Consider the following 16,727-nt stretch of genomic DNA (forward strand, 5'->3'; position numbering starts at 1 on the left):
TCTCTGTATCCCACACATACAATTATCTTTAAGGTCCCTCAGTCCCACGGTGAATTTCAAACAAAGATTAAACCAGAAAGACAAGCAGGTTTTACAATGTCTCACAAAGAAAGGCACCTACAGTATTGGTAGATGGGTAAACATATCCCTTTGAGCATGGTGTTTCAATACACCCAGTCACTACAAAGATACAGGCGCCCTTCCTAACTCACTTGCCGGAGAGCAAGAAAACCACCCAGGGATTTTAAAACAGAGTTTAATGACTGTGATATGAGAAAACTGAGGATGGATCAACAACATTCTTGTTACTCCACAATACTAACCTAATTGATAGAGTGAAAAGGAAGAATGTACAGAAAACTATTCCAAAACATGCATCCTGTTCTCAATACAGTGTTATGTTTGGGGCAAATCCAATACAACACTTTTTAAAATAAAAAAATGAAACCTTTAACTAGACAAGTCAGTTAAGAACAAATTCTTATTTACAATGACGGCCTACAGTGGGTTGTTCAGGGGCAGAACGACAGTATTTACCTTGTCAGCTCGGGATTTGATCCAGCAACCTTTCGGTCACTGGCCAACACTCTAACCACTAGGCTATCTGTATACTCCATATTTTTCAAGCATAGTGGCGGCTGCATCATGTTATGAGTATGCTTGTAATCATTACGGACTGGGGAGTTTTTCAGGATACAAAAAGAAACTGAATGGAGCAAAGCACAGGCAAAATCCAAGAGTAAAACCTGGTTCAGTCTGCTTTCCACCAGATAGTGGGAGATGAATTCCCCTTTCAGCAGGACAATAACCTAAAACAAGGCAAAATCTATACTGGGGTTGCTTACCAAGAAGACAGTGAATGTTCCTGTATAGCCGAGTTACAGTTTTGACTTAAATCTATTTGAAACCCTAGGCAAATCTTGAAAATGGTTGTTTAGCAACGATCAACATCCAATTTGCCAGCGCTTGAAGCGGTTTGAAAATAATAAATGGGCAAATAGTGTACAATCCAGGTGTGCAAAGCTCAGACTTGCCCAGAAAGACTCACAGCGGTAATTCTAACTTGTATTGACTCAGGCGGGTCAATACTTATGTAAATTAGGTATTTAATTTTCAATAAATTAGCAAAAATGGCTAAAAACATGTTTCACTTTGTCATTATGGGGTATTGTGTGTAGATAGGCGGGGAAAAAATATATTTAAACCATTTTGAATTCAGGCTGTAAGAACAAAATGTGGAATAAGTCAAGAGGTATGAATACTTTCTGAAGGCACTGTAGACTTGAAAATCATACAAGCTGTTCAGGGGATATAATTTGCTTTTAAAAGCCTAAATAAAACCAGGGCACGGTTAGGGATAACGATACTCATTGCATTGTATTAATACAATATAAACATCTACTTGAGATAAACACATGGAATTTAAACTTTGTGAATGCAACATTGAATGCAGTCCATACTTACACTCTCATTTCAAGACAAGCAGACTTCACATACAGCACATGACAGTTAGGTGAGGTGTTGCATACTATATACACAAGTCATGCAATGCAAGTTGGATGGACAAAACAGGAGATGAATGGTTGAGGAAAAAGTACTAATGTGTGTATGTGAATGACCACCCTGATGAGTTCTTTATCAATGGGCTTTGTTAAAACTGAGTGATTTCCTTTAAAAAAAAATAATTAAACGGTTAAAGTCTAATCCAATTTTAATGGCAAATACATACAGTATTTAAGAATAATCAATGATAACGGGCATGTGCGGGTTGAATACAAAAAATATGGCATTTATGATTTGACATGTTAACAGTTATGAGACGTTAGATGACATGTTAACAATTGTGAGATGGTGAAGCAAAAACGGAAGGTCTACATTTTTCATAAAGGACTAAAGGCTGAAACTCTAAAGACTAATGGACTAAAAACGAAGTTAAGGGGAATAATGAATCATGTTTGGTTTTAAACCCATTTTATTTTTGTGGTTAAAAGTAATCCAAATCTGTAGGCTCAGTGTCCATGCCAATTTCAAATTGTGTTTTTGTGCAGCTTGATCATTAAAGATGAACTCCACATTAAAACAAATTTATATGGTCCTCTCCTTGAAATACATTTAAAACAAAAAAAGTTAAATCAATGTTGTAGTGTACCATTTGAAGAACAATCTGTTTTTATTAAGACGCAATAAACTTAAAGTAGTGCATTAGTGTATGCTTAAACTGCATTTTCAAAAGATTCCACCCTGGTCCTTATTACCTTGTTTGTAATGAAATTGGCCATTGAAAGTCTAAGCTCATATGCTAAAGGGAGAAAGTGGCAAATGTTAAAATGCAGCTGTTTCTGGTATTAAGAAAACATTTCAACGCAGTGAATCGCAATGAAAAAAAGTAAGACAGCCTTGTCACTTCCACTCAATCTGTTGTGGGAGAGTGGTTATGGTACATGTTCCAAACTTAATTACAAAATTACCAAACATGTCTATATAAAAGTGAGTTTAGGATTTGATTAAGAAGTTAGACAATGGAGTAGAAAAGAAGATTCGAGGCTGTCTACTCACCCAAAGGGAATTATATTGTTTTGATAAAACATTAGCAACTGCATTTTTGTTAATTTCTTTACTTAAAAAGAAAACACTAAAAAGGAAATAAAATACGTACCAAATACCAAGATATAACATTTTTTTTTAAATTCTGCGATAGTTTAAGAAACTTGCTATACATTGTTTTAATTTACAACATCTGAGCTGCCAAAAAGTATAAAAGTATCAATATTCACAAATGACTATACAATAATTCTTAAATCAGTAGGTCCAAAACTAAGTATCCCCAAAATGTAAAAAGAAATATTCCCCCAGTGTTTAAAAAATAAAACAAATATATATAAAGATGTCAACAATATTTAATATACTTAAGACTTACAGTAGTGCAACTACCTATTGTCTGTAAAAAAAGGAAAAAATACATCTTTAAAAAGCACTAACTTTAAAAAATACCTTTAAAAAGGAGCACACCTGTGCATATTATTGCTGTTTGAAAAGATAGCACAATAGTTTGAAAAGAAGGCACATAGGCCCTGGTAGTCTGAGCCAGATACCGTGCAGGGTATTGGAAATGAAGTAAGATACTGGACAAGAGGATCACAGCAGAGTCCCAGGGATGAGCTGCAGGAGGGGTAGGTAGATCGCAGAGGGGTTTGTGGGGAAATGTAGGTTCAAGGGGTTGTGCAGGAGAACATGGCGAGAGACACAGGAGGTAAGAATGTTTCTGAGGTAAGAGTCACACAGACGTGGTGACTGTAGCATTATTGACCTCGTTTTTGTTGGAATCCAGGCCTTTGGCGGCGTTCAGGTCGTTGCGGAGGTTCTCCGCTGCTTTCTTCATAGTCTTCAGCTCGCCTGGGTGAGGAGTGGCCCGTCGCATCAGCGTTCCCTGTGGGGAGGAAACAAAGAGGGACAGGGAGGAGAAACAGTGAGACGGATCTGTATGACTGAATGGACCCAGATTATACAACAGGTCTGTCATTCTGTCATGTATTATATTACCTTCATAGCAACGTATATAATATGTTATACACTCAATCACCAGTTTATGCATGGTTCGTTTCTACAGACAGTGAGTCACATGGCCATGACTTGCTATATACTGTAAAGCAGGAAGACAGGCATTGAGGCATTCAATTACTGTTCGATTGAACATTAGAATGGGCAAAACGGGTGACCTAAGCAACTTTAATCGTGGTATGATCATTGGTGCCTGGTGCGCCGGTTCCAGTATCTCAGAAATGGCAGCCTTCTAGGCTTTTCATGCACGGTAGTGTCTAGGCTTTCCTGAAAATAGTGCAAAAAACAGCTTGTTGATTAGAGGTCGAAAGAGAATGGCAAGAATCGTGCAAGCGAACAGGTGGGCCACAAACCGGCAAATAATGGAGCAGAACAACAGTGGTGTGAAATTCGCATCTCAGTCCTTGTCACGGATGGGCTATTGCAGCAAATGACCACACCAGGTTCCACTCCTATCAGCTAAAAACAAGTGGCGGCTCCAGTGGGCACGCAATCACCAACACTGAACAATTGAGGAGTGGGAAAAAAACATTGCCTGGTCCGACGAATCCCGGTTCATGTTGTGTCATGCTGATGGCAGAGTCAGGATTTGGTGTAAGCAGCATGAGTCCAGGGCCTAGTACACCTTAGGTCGCTTGATACCATTTGAGCAACATTTCCATGTCCCCAAAGAATTCAAGCTGTTCTGGGAGCAAATGTGGTTATGATCCGGTACTATATGGGTCTACCTAATAAACTGGCAACTGAGTGTACATATGCACTTGGACATACAGTAAGGTCCCAAATTATTGGCAACCTTGATGAAAATGTTTTTCTCTAATACTGTATATATATTGTATGCTAAAGAAAATGGGGATACCGAAGATAACAACTATCCATACGTTAAAAATAAATAAAAATGCTCACATGACTAAGTCACTTTAGATAAAAGCGTCTGCTAAATGGCATACTCTATTATTAATGGAACTGAGCCCTTTTCTAAAAATATTTTATGAGACTTGAATTGAAGAGGGCTAGTCCATAAGCGCAGACGAATAATTTTGACTCTTATCTTTGAGGAAAAATAATATTAAATTGTTAAACAAAATCTTTATCTGAGCAATTGTCTTTTTTTCCTTTTACATACAATATAGCTCAGTATTTGTATTATTTATTTTATACAGTCTTTTTTTGCTCATCTTTATCAAGGCTAACAATCATTTTGGACCCGACTGTACTTTAAAAGATCTGAAAGACTAAACCTAGTTTTCAACCAGTTAATGGACTCAACAATGCTTTATATTAGTTGAATATATATATATTTTTAAATCTCTATTCCTTGTTTAGTGAGTATTGACAGTTGACGCTTCAAACGACCCCTGTGAATGGTGAAAGGTCTTTCCTACCTCATCGCCTCCTGTCATTCCCCTTCACACACTCCTCACCACAACCTTAGTCTCTTCACACACTTCTAGCGCTTTACCTCACCTTTTCATCATCCTCGTCATCGTCATCATCCAGGAAGTGGATGGCACTGATCCTGTTCATGGCCCTGTCATCCCAGGTGTCATCAACCACATCATTCACCAGGCTCTCCAGAGCACCGCAGCGAGCCAGGTTGTCTGAGCCTAAAACAGGATACATTTGATGTGTGTGTGAGGATAGTAATCATTCACATCTTTATTAATAATTGGCTTTTCAAAATGATGTTTACATGCACGCTTGAAATGTAAGACCTGTGTGAAAACTAACACAAAAGTGGCCTGAATTCTCCAACTGATTAAAATCAACGTGTTTGGTATGATTGCATCACTCAATCTGCACCCCCAAACCCCCCAGATGAGCACTTGGAACCATCCAGATCACAGTTTCAAATCCCAGTTTAGCCACAAGCTTACAGCTAGACAATCCCCCCCCAACTCGAGCTCACTGACTTGACCTCCACAAGTTTTAGATCCTCATCTGCTGCTCCACAAGTGAATGAGGGTCATGGAATGGAACATAAGCACATAGTCCTCTCATTCCGAGGCACGTCAGGGACTAAGGGGGATGGGCGTAACAAGAAACATGCTCCGTAGTCATTCTCTCAATGATTCAAATAAAATAAAAACATGACATATGGGTGCAGCAACCAGGTTGTGGAGATTGCGCAAAATAATCACTATCAACAGTTGGATCAGGCCTAGATTCCACCAGGCCTCAGCTGAGTTAGAGAGCGAGCCTCTCCTCGCCCAGCACAGAAAGATTTTAATGGCTGAAGTTCAGTCGGGAGGTAAGCCTCTATCTGGGGCAGCAGGCAGCCTACTGGTTAGAGCGTTGGGCTAGTAACCGAAAGATGGCTAGATCGAATCCCCGAGCTGACAAGGTAAAAGTCTATCGTTCTGGCCATGAACAAGGCAGTTAACCCAGTGTTGCTAGGTCGTCATTATAAATAAGACTTTATTCTTAACCGACTTGCCTAGTTAAATAAAAATAAATATTTCTGAGGTCTTCTAATTTTCCAATACATAGCAGAGGAGCAGACCCTTGGGGGCAGCGTAGGATCAGATCAAGTATGGAATCCCACTTAATCCGGCCCGCAGGTGGTTGAATAAAAATGCTATAAAAATGTTATACAGTGCACTCGGAAAATATTCAGACGCCTTGATTTTTTTCTACATTCTGTTACAGCCTTATTGTAAAATTAATTAAATATATTTGTTTTCTTCTCATCAATCTACACACAATACACCATAATGACACATTTTATTTTGATATGTTGCACTTTTTATTTTTATAAACTGAAATATCACATTTACAAAAGTATTCAGAACTTTTACTCAGTACTTTGTTGAAGCACCTTTGGCAGTGATTACAGCCTCAAGTCTTCTTGGGTATGACGCTACAAGCTTGGCACACCTGTATTTGGGGAGTTTATTCCAATCTTCTCTGCAAATCCTTTCAAGCTCTTTCAGGTTGGATGGGGAGCGTCGATGCACAGCTATTTTCAAGTCTCTCCAGAGATGTTTGATCGGGGTAAAGTCTGGGCTCTGGCTGGGCCACTCAAGGACATTCAGAGCCTTGTCCCGAAGCCACTCATGCATTGTCTTGGCTGTATGCTTAGAGTCGTTATCCTGGTCAATGGTGAATGTTCGAACTTCGTCTGAGGTCCTGAGTGCTCTGGAGCAGATTTTCATCAATGATCTCTCTGTACTTTACATCGTTCATCTTTCCCTCGATCCTGACTAATCTCCCAGTGCTTGCCACTGAAAAACATGCTGCCGCCACCATGCTTCACAATAGGGATGGTGACAGGTTTCCTCCAGATGTGACGTTTGGCATTCAGGCCAAAGAATTCAATCTTGACCTCATCAGACCAGAGAATCTTGTTCCTCACGGTCTGAGAGTCTTTAGGTACCCTTTGGCAAACTCCAAGCGGGCTGTCATGTGCCTTTTACTGAGGAGTGGCTTCCGTCTGGCCACTCTACATAAAAGCCTGATTGGTGGACTGCTGTAGAGATTGCTGTGCTTCTGGAAGGTTCTCCTACATCTACAGAGCAACTCTGGAGCTCTGTCAGAGTGACCATTGGGTTCTTGGTCACCTCCCTGACCAAGGCCCTTCTCCCCCTGCTCAGTTTGGCCGGGCGGCCAGCTCTAGGAAGAGTCTTGGTGGTTCCAAACTTCTCCCATTTAACATGCTGACTACAATGCTCGTGTCGCGTGCGCGAGCATTGCAAAATACATTTAGAAATCTTTATTATTCAATTATTGCACCCACACTGCTCGCGAGCATCTGCGTTGCCAAGGGCTAAAATATAAGTCAGTTCTATTTGTGACGCAGATCACACTGCCTCTCCCATCTCCTCATTGGTTTATAGAAGCAGGTACCCACATGCCATCTCCTCATTGGATATACCCACGTGGGTGACTGAAAGACGAACGAGTTCAGTGGCAGTAATGCACCTAATATATGAAAGTTGCCAATCGCAATATAAAGCCAAGAGAAGAAAAGGCCTAGAAGGAGAGATGACTAGAAACAATTTGGTTGACACTTTTATGTGTGGATTAATTGTCAGAGTAGAGGACTTTGTGCATTGCAGGTAAAATAACAACTCAATGTTTATATCCCAGGACAAATTAGCTAGCAACAGCAAGCTAGCTAAATAGGACAAATTAGCTAGCAAGTGCAAGCTAGCTAGCTAAATTGCCATAAATGTTTAATGCTTTTCGACCTGTCCGTCCCCAAATTAATGTCAATGGTTCAGAGTTTGTTTTGATATTTTAACCTGCGTGTCGTGATAGCGTTTGGTGTGGTGGGACAAAATACATTTATGCCCGATGGTGCACGCACGCAGCCGGTTTGGGTTCCGTGTAAGAATGACGGTGCCCACTGTGTTCTTGGGGACCTTCAATGCTGCAGACATTTTTTTGTACCCTTCCCCATATCGTGCCTAAACATAATCCTGTATCGGGGCTCTACGGACAATTCCTTCGACCTCATGGCTTGGGTTTTGCTCTGACATGCACTGTCAACTGTGGGACCTTATATAGACAGGTGTGTGCCTTTCCAAATCATGTCCAATCAACTGACATTTACCACAGGTGGACTCCAATCAAGTTGTAGAAAAATCTTAAGGATGATGAATGGCAACAGGATGCACCTGTGCTCAATTTCGAGTCTCACAACAAAGGGTCTGAATACTTAAGTAATTAAGGTATCGGTTTGTTATTTTCTATAAATTACCAAAAAATCTAAAAACCTATTTTTGCTTTGTCATTATGGGGTATTGTGTGTAGATTGAAGATGATTTTTTATTTTATTTAATCCATTTTATAATAAGGCTGTAACATAACAAAATGTGTACAAAGTCAAGATCTCGGAACACTTTCCGAATGTGTACACACACACGTCAAACGTTTTAGAACACCTACTCATTCAAGGGTTTTTCATTTATTTTTACTATTTTCTACATTGTAGAATAACAGTGAAGACATCAAAACTATGAAATAACACATATGGAATCATGTAGTATCAAAAAATGACATATTTCAGATTCTTCAAATAGCCACCCTATGCCTTGATGACAGCTTCGCACACGCTTGGCATTCTCTCAACTAGCTTCATGAGGTAGTCACCCAGAATGCATTTGAATTAACAGGTGTGCCTTGTTAAAAGTTCATTTGTGGAATTTCTTTCCTTCTTAATGCGTTTGAGCCAATCAGTTGTGTTGTGACAAGGTAGGAGGGTATACAGAAGATAGCCCTATTTGGTAAAAGACCAAGTCCATATTATGGCAAGAACTGCTTAAATAAGCAAAGAGAAATGACAGTCAATCATTACTTTAAGACATGAAGGTCAGTCAATACGGAACATTTCAAAAACTTTGAAAGTTTCTTCAAGTGCAGTCGCAAAAACCATCAAGCACCATCATGAAACTGGCTCTCATGAGGACCGTCACAGGAATGGAAGACCCAGAGTTACCTCTGCTGCAGAGGACAAGTTCATTCGAGTTACCAGCCTCAGAAATTGCAGCCAAATAAATGCTTCACATAGTTCAAGTAACAGACACATCTCAACATCAACTGCTCAGAGGAGACTGCGTGAATCAGGCATTCATGGTCAAATTGCTGCAAAGAAAACACTACTAAAAGGACACCAATAATGAGACAAGACTTGCTTGGGCCAAGAAACACAAGCAATGGACATTAGACCAGTGGAAATGTGTCCATTGGTCTGGAGTCACAATCTGAGATTTTTGGTTCCAACCGCCGTGTCTTTGTGAGACGCAGTGTGGGTGAACGGATGATCTCCGCATTTGTATTTCCCACCTTAAAGCATGGAGGAGTTGTTATTGTGTAGGGGTGCTTTGCTGGTGACACTGTTGGTGATTTATTTAGAATTCAAGGCACACTTAACCAGCATGGCTACCACAGCAATACACCATCCCATCTGGTTTGGGCTTAGTGGGACTGTCATTTGTTTACAACAGGACAATGACCCAACACACCTCCAGGCTGTGTAAGGGCTATTTGACCAAGAAGGAGAGTAGTGGAGTGCTGCATCAGACGACCTGGCCTCCACAATCCCACGAGCTCAACCAAATTGAGATGTTTGGGATGGAAAAGCAGCCAACAAGTGTTCAGCATGTGGGAACTCCTTCAAGACTGTTGGAAAACATTCCCGGTGAAGCTGGTTGAGAGAATGCCAAGAGTGTGCAAATCTGTCATCAAGGCAAAGGGTGGCTATTTGAAGAATCTCAAACATAAAATATATTTAGATTTGTTTAAAAAATTTTGGTTACTACCTGATTCCATATGTGTTATTTCATAGTTTTGATGTCTTCACTATTATTATACAATGTAGAAAAACCATTGAATGAGTAGGTGTTCTAAAACTTTTGACCGGTAGTATTACAAAAAATAATCAGGGAAAAACAATCTCCGTCAACATTGAAATGACTAAAACCAAATCTCAACTGTGTAGAAATTACAATAGACCTACATTTATAGTCTCTTCACTCTGTCCAGCAAGCTAACAGTCACACTAGAGTCAGGGGTGAGCAACTCCAGTCCCCGAGGACCTGATTGGTGTCACACTTCTTTCTCCATCCCTAGCAAACACAGCTGATTAATCAAATTGCATTCTAAACTGAAGATCAAGATTATGTGATTATTGGAGTCAGGTGTGTTAGCTGGGGCAAAACTGTGACACCAATCAGGTCCACTAGACAATCAAGGAGCATAACGAATTCCAAAAGCGAAGGATAGGAAGAAAATGTTAGTACATTTTGACGGAGAGGAAAATGTACAGCCCTCCGGACCTCGGTGAAGACCGAATGCAGCCTGCAGGAAAAATGAGTTTGACAACCCTGGGTTAGAGGCTCTGTGATCCCCACTTCCCCCTCTTAATATGCATCACCAATACAGCGACGGATCAGGGATACAGGACACTGTGTGCTTCTCCAAGTAGATCATGTGATAAGTGCCCCACGGTTTTGATCATGTTAAGACCGAATCTATTGCTTGTAGGACTCTGGAGAATATGCAAAGGAGTGACGTAGAATGGGAATAGGATATAACCTGTAGGATTAAACAAATTTCACTATGGGGTAGAATTTGGAGTAAAGGCGCTTATAGCTGATCTATAAATGATTACATACAGTAGGTGTATAGAGAGGCCAGTGACCCCTGAGAAAGCTTTTAGGTGATGAAATTGCCAATGACCAAGATCACGTAATACAAATTGAAACCCATATAGAAATAATCCCTGTGACATTACAGGTCTCTTTTTACTGTAGGCAGCTGCGGTATAGCTAGTGGTCATAGTGGTTTTGACAGTAGAACATACAAAGCTCAGTGACGGCTTAAAATATGATATCCTGGTATTTTTATCATTTTTGAAGGTAGGACGGTATGAGGTTTCTGAATAATAAAAGTTCTAAATATGCTTTATGGGTAGTGCATGGCCCTAGGATGGCATTAAATTAATTCCAAGTGGTTTGAATGGGCTTTTCTCCATTCTGATTGCTTTTTACTGTTCAACAAAAATAATAGGACAAAACTGACAGTGAACTAGTCCTATTTGTAGAACATTGCATAGGAATTAAAATCCCTTTTTGTAGCCTCAAATTCCAGAACTCAACCAATGGTTTTCCATTTGCATAGTTATTTGTTCAATTCCATAATTTATGAATTTCTTACATTTCCTGCACTCATTTGTTATTAATTTACACATGGCGTTGCGTTTCTTTTGTTCTAGCATGCATCTATTTCACCCCCCAACCAAAATTCCTTTATCAGAATAATTATTCTCCTCAGACCGTATATTTTCGGTTTAACTGCAGTTCTAACTTTCGTTGGATGATTTCCAGGGGTCTCTATTTGGCAAGCTTGCCCTCCCAAAGTTGTTTACTTGTTGTGCTAGCAAGTTTGCTAGCAGTTCTTAGATGTTAGCAGTTTCTTACTGGTGATGAAAATGGATGTTTGTTAGATTTGAAAGAAATTATGGCAATGTAGATTGATGATAGTCTTTCTAAAAATGTCTTTATGCAAAAGTTTATAAACATATTTTACACACACACTTATTTTCACAATTTGAAATACAATTATCAAAAATATACCAACTTCAAGAGAAATAGCCTGGTGGTGGCAGCAGTGCACTGTTTAATGACATGTACAGTACTAGTCAAAAGTTTGGACACACCTACCCCTTCAAGGGTTTTTATTTTTTACATTTTAGAATAATAGTGAAGACATCAAAACTATGAAATAACACATATGGAATCATGTAGTAACCAAAAAAAGTGTTAAACAAATCAAAATATATTTTAGATTCTTCAAAGTAGCCAGCCTTTGCCTTGATGAGAGCTTTGCACACTCTTGGCATTCGCTCAACCAGCTTTACCTGGAATGCTTTTCCAACAGTCTTGAAGGAGTACCTAGATATACTGAGCACTTGTTGGCTGCTTTTCCTTCACTCTATTGTGTTATTGACTGTACGTTTATTTAGGTGTAACTCTGTGCTGTTGTTTTTGTCGCACTGCTTTGCTTTATCTTGGCCAGGTCGCAGTTGTAAATGAGAACTTGTTCTCAACTGGCCTAAATAACAGTGAAATAAAAAATATTCTCTTAAATTAAAAACTGCAGTCCAACTCATCCCAAACCATCTCAATTGGGTTGAGGTCAGGTGATTGTGGAGGCCAGGTCATCTGCTGCAGCACTCCATCACTCTCCTTCTTGGTCAAATAGACCTTACACAGCCTGGAGGTGTGTTGGGTCATTGCCCTGTTGAAAACAAATGATAGTCCCACTAAGCCCAAACCAGATGGGATGGTGTATCGCTGCAGAATGCTGTGGTAGCCATGCTGGTTAAGTGTGCCTTGAATTCTACATAAATCACAGACCGTGTCACCAGAAAAGTAGCCCCTCACCATCACACCTCCTCCTCCATGCTTTACGGTGGGAACCACACATGCGGAGATTATCCCTTGGGGTTGATAGGTACTACAATGCCCATAGAGTTGTCATGTTATGTTGCTACTATGATAATAAACAGGGACAACCAGCTATCTAAGTGAATCGGGCCATACAAAACAAATTGGCCCACTCACACGGATCTAGTGTGTTTGGGAATGGAATAAGCAAGCTAGCTACTACAACGCAATCAACAGAATACTGCACATTTTGCAGAAATGTATAGTCAAATACTAAATCTGATTGTCATTCTTTATTTCAAGGTACACTACGTGACCAAAAGTATGCGACACCTGCTTGTCGAACATCTCATTCCAAAATCATGGGCATTAATATGGAGTTGGCCCCCCATTTGCTGCTATAATAGCCTCCACTCTTCTGGGAAGGCTTTCCACTAGATGTTGGAACATTGCTGCAGGTATTAGTGAGGTCGGCACTGATGTTGGGCAATTAGGCCTGGCTCGCAGTTGGCGTTCCAATTCATCCCAAAGGTGTTCGATGGGGTTGAGGTCAGGTCTCTGTGCAGGCCACTCAAGTTCTTCCACACCGATCTCGACAAACCATTTCTGTATGGACCTCACTTTTTATTTTATTTCACCTTTATTTAACCATGTAGGCCAGTTGAGAACAAGTTCTCATTTACAACTGTGACCTGGCCAAGATAAAGCAAAGCAGTGCGACAAAAACAACAGAGTTTTACAATGCCCCCGTGCTTTGTGCACGGGGGCATTGTCATGCTGAAACAGGAAAGGGCCTTCCTCAAACTGTTGCCACAAAGTTAGAAGCACAGAATTGTCTAGAATGTCATTGTATACTGTAGCGTTAAGATTTCCCTTCCCTGGAACAAAGCCCAAACCATGAAAGAAAGCCCAAGGCCATAATTCCTAATCTACCAAACTTTACAGTTGGCACTATGCTTTGGCGCAGGTAGAGTTCTCCTGGTATCTGCCAAACTCAGATTCGTCCGTCCGACTGCCAGATGGTGAAGCATGATTCATCACTCCAGAGAACGCATTTCCACTGCACCAGAGTCCAATAGCGGCGAGCATTACACCACTCCAGCCGACGCTTGGCATTGCGCATGGCGATATTAGGCTTACGTGTAGCTACTTGGCCATGGAAACCCATTTCATAAAGCTCCAGACAAACAGTTATTGTGCTGACGTTGCTTCCAGAGGCAGTTTGGAACTTTGTAGTGAGGGTTGCAAATGAGGACAGATGATTTTTATGTGCTACGGGCTTTTTTACCTTTATTTAGCTAGGCAAGATATAACTTGCAGGATATCATTGTAGCCAATGTGTGTTAGCCAGTATACCTGTATTTACTGTTACTGCTGCTAATAACATTAGCAATGTTAGCCCTCGGGCTAGCATGTGGCTAGCTATAGCTACCATCGGCCAACAACAGAGTTTTAGCCAGTTTGGTCAAATCAAATCAAATTTTATTTGTCACATACACATGGTTAGCAGATGTTAATGCGAGTGTAGCGAAATTCTTGTGCTTCTAGTTCCGACAATGCAGTAATAACCAACAAGTAATCTAACCTAACAATTCCACAACTACTACCTTATACACACAAGTGTAAAGGGATAAATAATATGTACATAAAGATAAATGAATGAGTGATGGTACAGAACGGCATAGGCATGATGCAGTAGATGGTATAGAGTACAGTATATACATATGAGATGAGTAATGTAGGGTATGTAAACATAAAGTGGCATAGTTTAAAGTGGCTAGTGATACATGTATTACATAAAGATGGCAAGATGCAGTAGATGATATTGAGTACAGTATATACATATGAGATGAGTAATGTAGGGTATGTTAACATTATATAAAGTGGCATTGTTTAAAGTGGCTAGTGGTACATTTTTTCATAATTTCCATCAAATCCCATTATTAAAGTGGCTGGAGTTGAGTCAGTATGTTGGCAGCGGCCACTAAATGTTAGTGGTGGCTGTTTAACAGTCTGATGGCCTTGAGATAGAAGCTGTTTTTCAGTCTCTCGGTCCCTGCTTTGATGCACCTGTACTGACCTCGCCTTCTGGATGATAGCGGGGTGAACAGACAGTGGCTTGGGTGGTTGTTGTCCTTGATGATCTTTATGGCCTTCCTGTGACATCGGGTGGTGTAGGTGTCCTGGAGGGCAGGTAGTTTGCCCCCGGTGATGCGTTGTGCAGACCTCACTACCCTCTGGAGAGCCTTACGATTGTGGGCGGAGCATTGCCGTACCAGGCGGTGATACAGCCCGACAGGATGCTCTCGATTGTGCATCTGTAGAAGTTTGTGAGTGATTTTGGTGACAAGCCAAATTTCTTCAGCCTCCTGAGGTTGAAGAGGCGCTGCTGCGCCTTCTTCACAACGCTGTCTGTGTGGGTGGACCAATTCAGTTTGTCCGTGATGTGTACACCGAGGAACTTAACTTTCCAACTTCTCCACTACTGTCCCGTCGATGTGGATAGGGGGGTGCTCCCTCTGCTGTTTCCTGAAGTCCACAATCATCTCCTTTGTTTTGTTGACGTTCAGTGTGAGGTTATTTTCCTGACACCACACTCCGAGGGCCCTCACCTCCTCCCTGTAGGCCGTCTCGTCGTTGTTGGTAATCAAGCCTACCACTGTAGTGTCGTCCGCAAACTTGATGATTGAGTTGGAGGCGTGCATGGCCACGCAGTCGTGGGTGAACATGGAGTACAGGAGAGGGCTCAGCACGCACCCTTGTGGGGCCCCGGTGTTGAGGATCAGCGGGGTGGAGATGTTGTTACCTACCTTCACCACCTGGGGGTGTCCCGTCAGGAAGTCCAGGACCCAGTTGCACAGGGCGGGGTCGAGACCCAGGGTCTCGAGCTTGATGACGAGTTTGGAGGGTACTATGGTGTTAAATGCTGAGCTGTAGTCGATGAACAGCATTCTCACATAGGTATTCCTCTTGTCCAGATGGGTTAGGGCAGTGTGCAGTGTGGTTGCGATTGCGTCGTCTGTGGACCTAATGGGTCGGTAAGCAAATTGGAGTGGGTCTAGGGTGTCAGGTAGGGTGGAGGTGATATGGTCCTTGACTAGTCTCTCAAAGCACTTCATGATGACGGAAGTGAGTGCTACGGGGCGGTAGTCGTTTAGCTCAGTTACCTTAGCTTTCTTGGGAACAGGAACAATGGTGGCCCTCTTGAAGCATGTGGGAACAGCAGACTGGGATAAGGATTGATTGAATATGTCCTTAAACACACCAGTCAGCTGGTCTGCGCATGCTCTGAGGACGCGGCGGGGAATGCCGTCTGGGCCTGCAGCCTTGCAAGGGTTAACACGTTTAAATGTTTTACTCACCTCGGCTGCAGTGAAGGAGAGCCCGCAGGTTTTGGTAGCGGGCCGTGTCAGTGGCACTGTATTGTCCTCAAAGCGAGCAAAAAAGTTATTTAGCCTGTCTGGGAGCAAGACATCCTGGTCCACGACGGGGCTGGTTTTCTTTTTGTAATCCGTGATTGACTGTAGACCCTGCCACATACCTCGTGCCTGAGCTGTTGAATTGCGACTCTACTTTGTCTCTATACTGGGACTTAGCTTGTTTGATTGCCTTGCGGAGAGAATAGCTACACTGTTTGTATTCGGTCATGTTTCCGGTCACCTTGCCCTGGTTAAAAGCAGTGGTTCGCGCTTTCAGTTTCACGCGAATGCTGCCATCAATCCACGGTTTCTGGTTTGGGAATGTTTTAATCGTTGCTGTGGGTACGACATCGTCAATGCACTTTCTAATGAACTCGCTCACCGAATCAGCGTATTCGTCAATATTGTTGTTGGACGCAATGCGTAACATATCCCAATCCACGTGATCGAAGCAGTCTTGAAGCGTGGAATCAGATTGGTCGGACCAGCGTTGAACAGACCTGAGCGAGGGAGCTTGTTGTTTTAGTTTCTGTTTGTAGGCTGGAAGCAACAAAATGGAGTCGTGGTCAGCTTTTCCGAAAGGAAGTCCTCAGGCTAGCATGTGGCTAGCTATAGCTACCATCGGCCAACAACAGAGTTTTAGCCAGTTTGGTTATCGACGTTCAATGTCTACTATATAAAGAAATGCTGATATGCTGAACTGCTAATAAGTGATTTGTTTCAAGGCTGCTAGTGGTTAGCTAGTAGAGGTAGGCCAGCAGCAGTGTAAAAGGGGCTATGCTAAAAGCCTGCACGCTGTATAAGTGCAACTTTTTTTTAGCTGACAAAGAATTTTTTTAAATCACAGGATATGGTCAAA

The 16,727-nt window shown here is 41.5% G+C and overlaps 1 protein-coding gene across 2 annotated transcripts in view; it reads right to left on the reverse strand.

Moving 5' to 3' along the window:
* Nucleotides 1–242: 242 nt before the first annotated feature.
* The window catches only part of LOC129860070 (leucine-rich repeat-containing protein 1-like), a 61,808-nt gene continuing 45,323 nt past the window's right edge, over nucleotides 243–16,727 (reverse strand). For both annotated transcript variants that reach the window (XM_055930410.1, XM_055930414.1), the window contains 2 exons: nucleotides 5,026–5,165; nucleotides 243–3,427 (listed from right to left, as the gene is read on the reverse strand). In XM_055930410.1, coding sequence (XP_055786385.1) covers nucleotides 3,275–3,427; nucleotides 5,026–5,165 — 293 coding nt within the window. In that variant the 3' untranslated portion in view covers nucleotides 243–3,274. The remainder of the gene's footprint in view (nucleotides 3,428–5,025; nucleotides 5,166–16,727) is intronic.

This window comes from Salvelinus fontinalis, chromosome 1, assembly GCF_029448725.1.
Source record: "Salvelinus fontinalis isolate EN_2023a chromosome 1, ASM2944872v1, whole genome shotgun sequence".
Taxonomy (NCBI): domain Eukaryota; kingdom Metazoa; phylum Chordata; class Actinopteri; order Salmoniformes; family Salmonidae; genus Salvelinus; species Salvelinus fontinalis.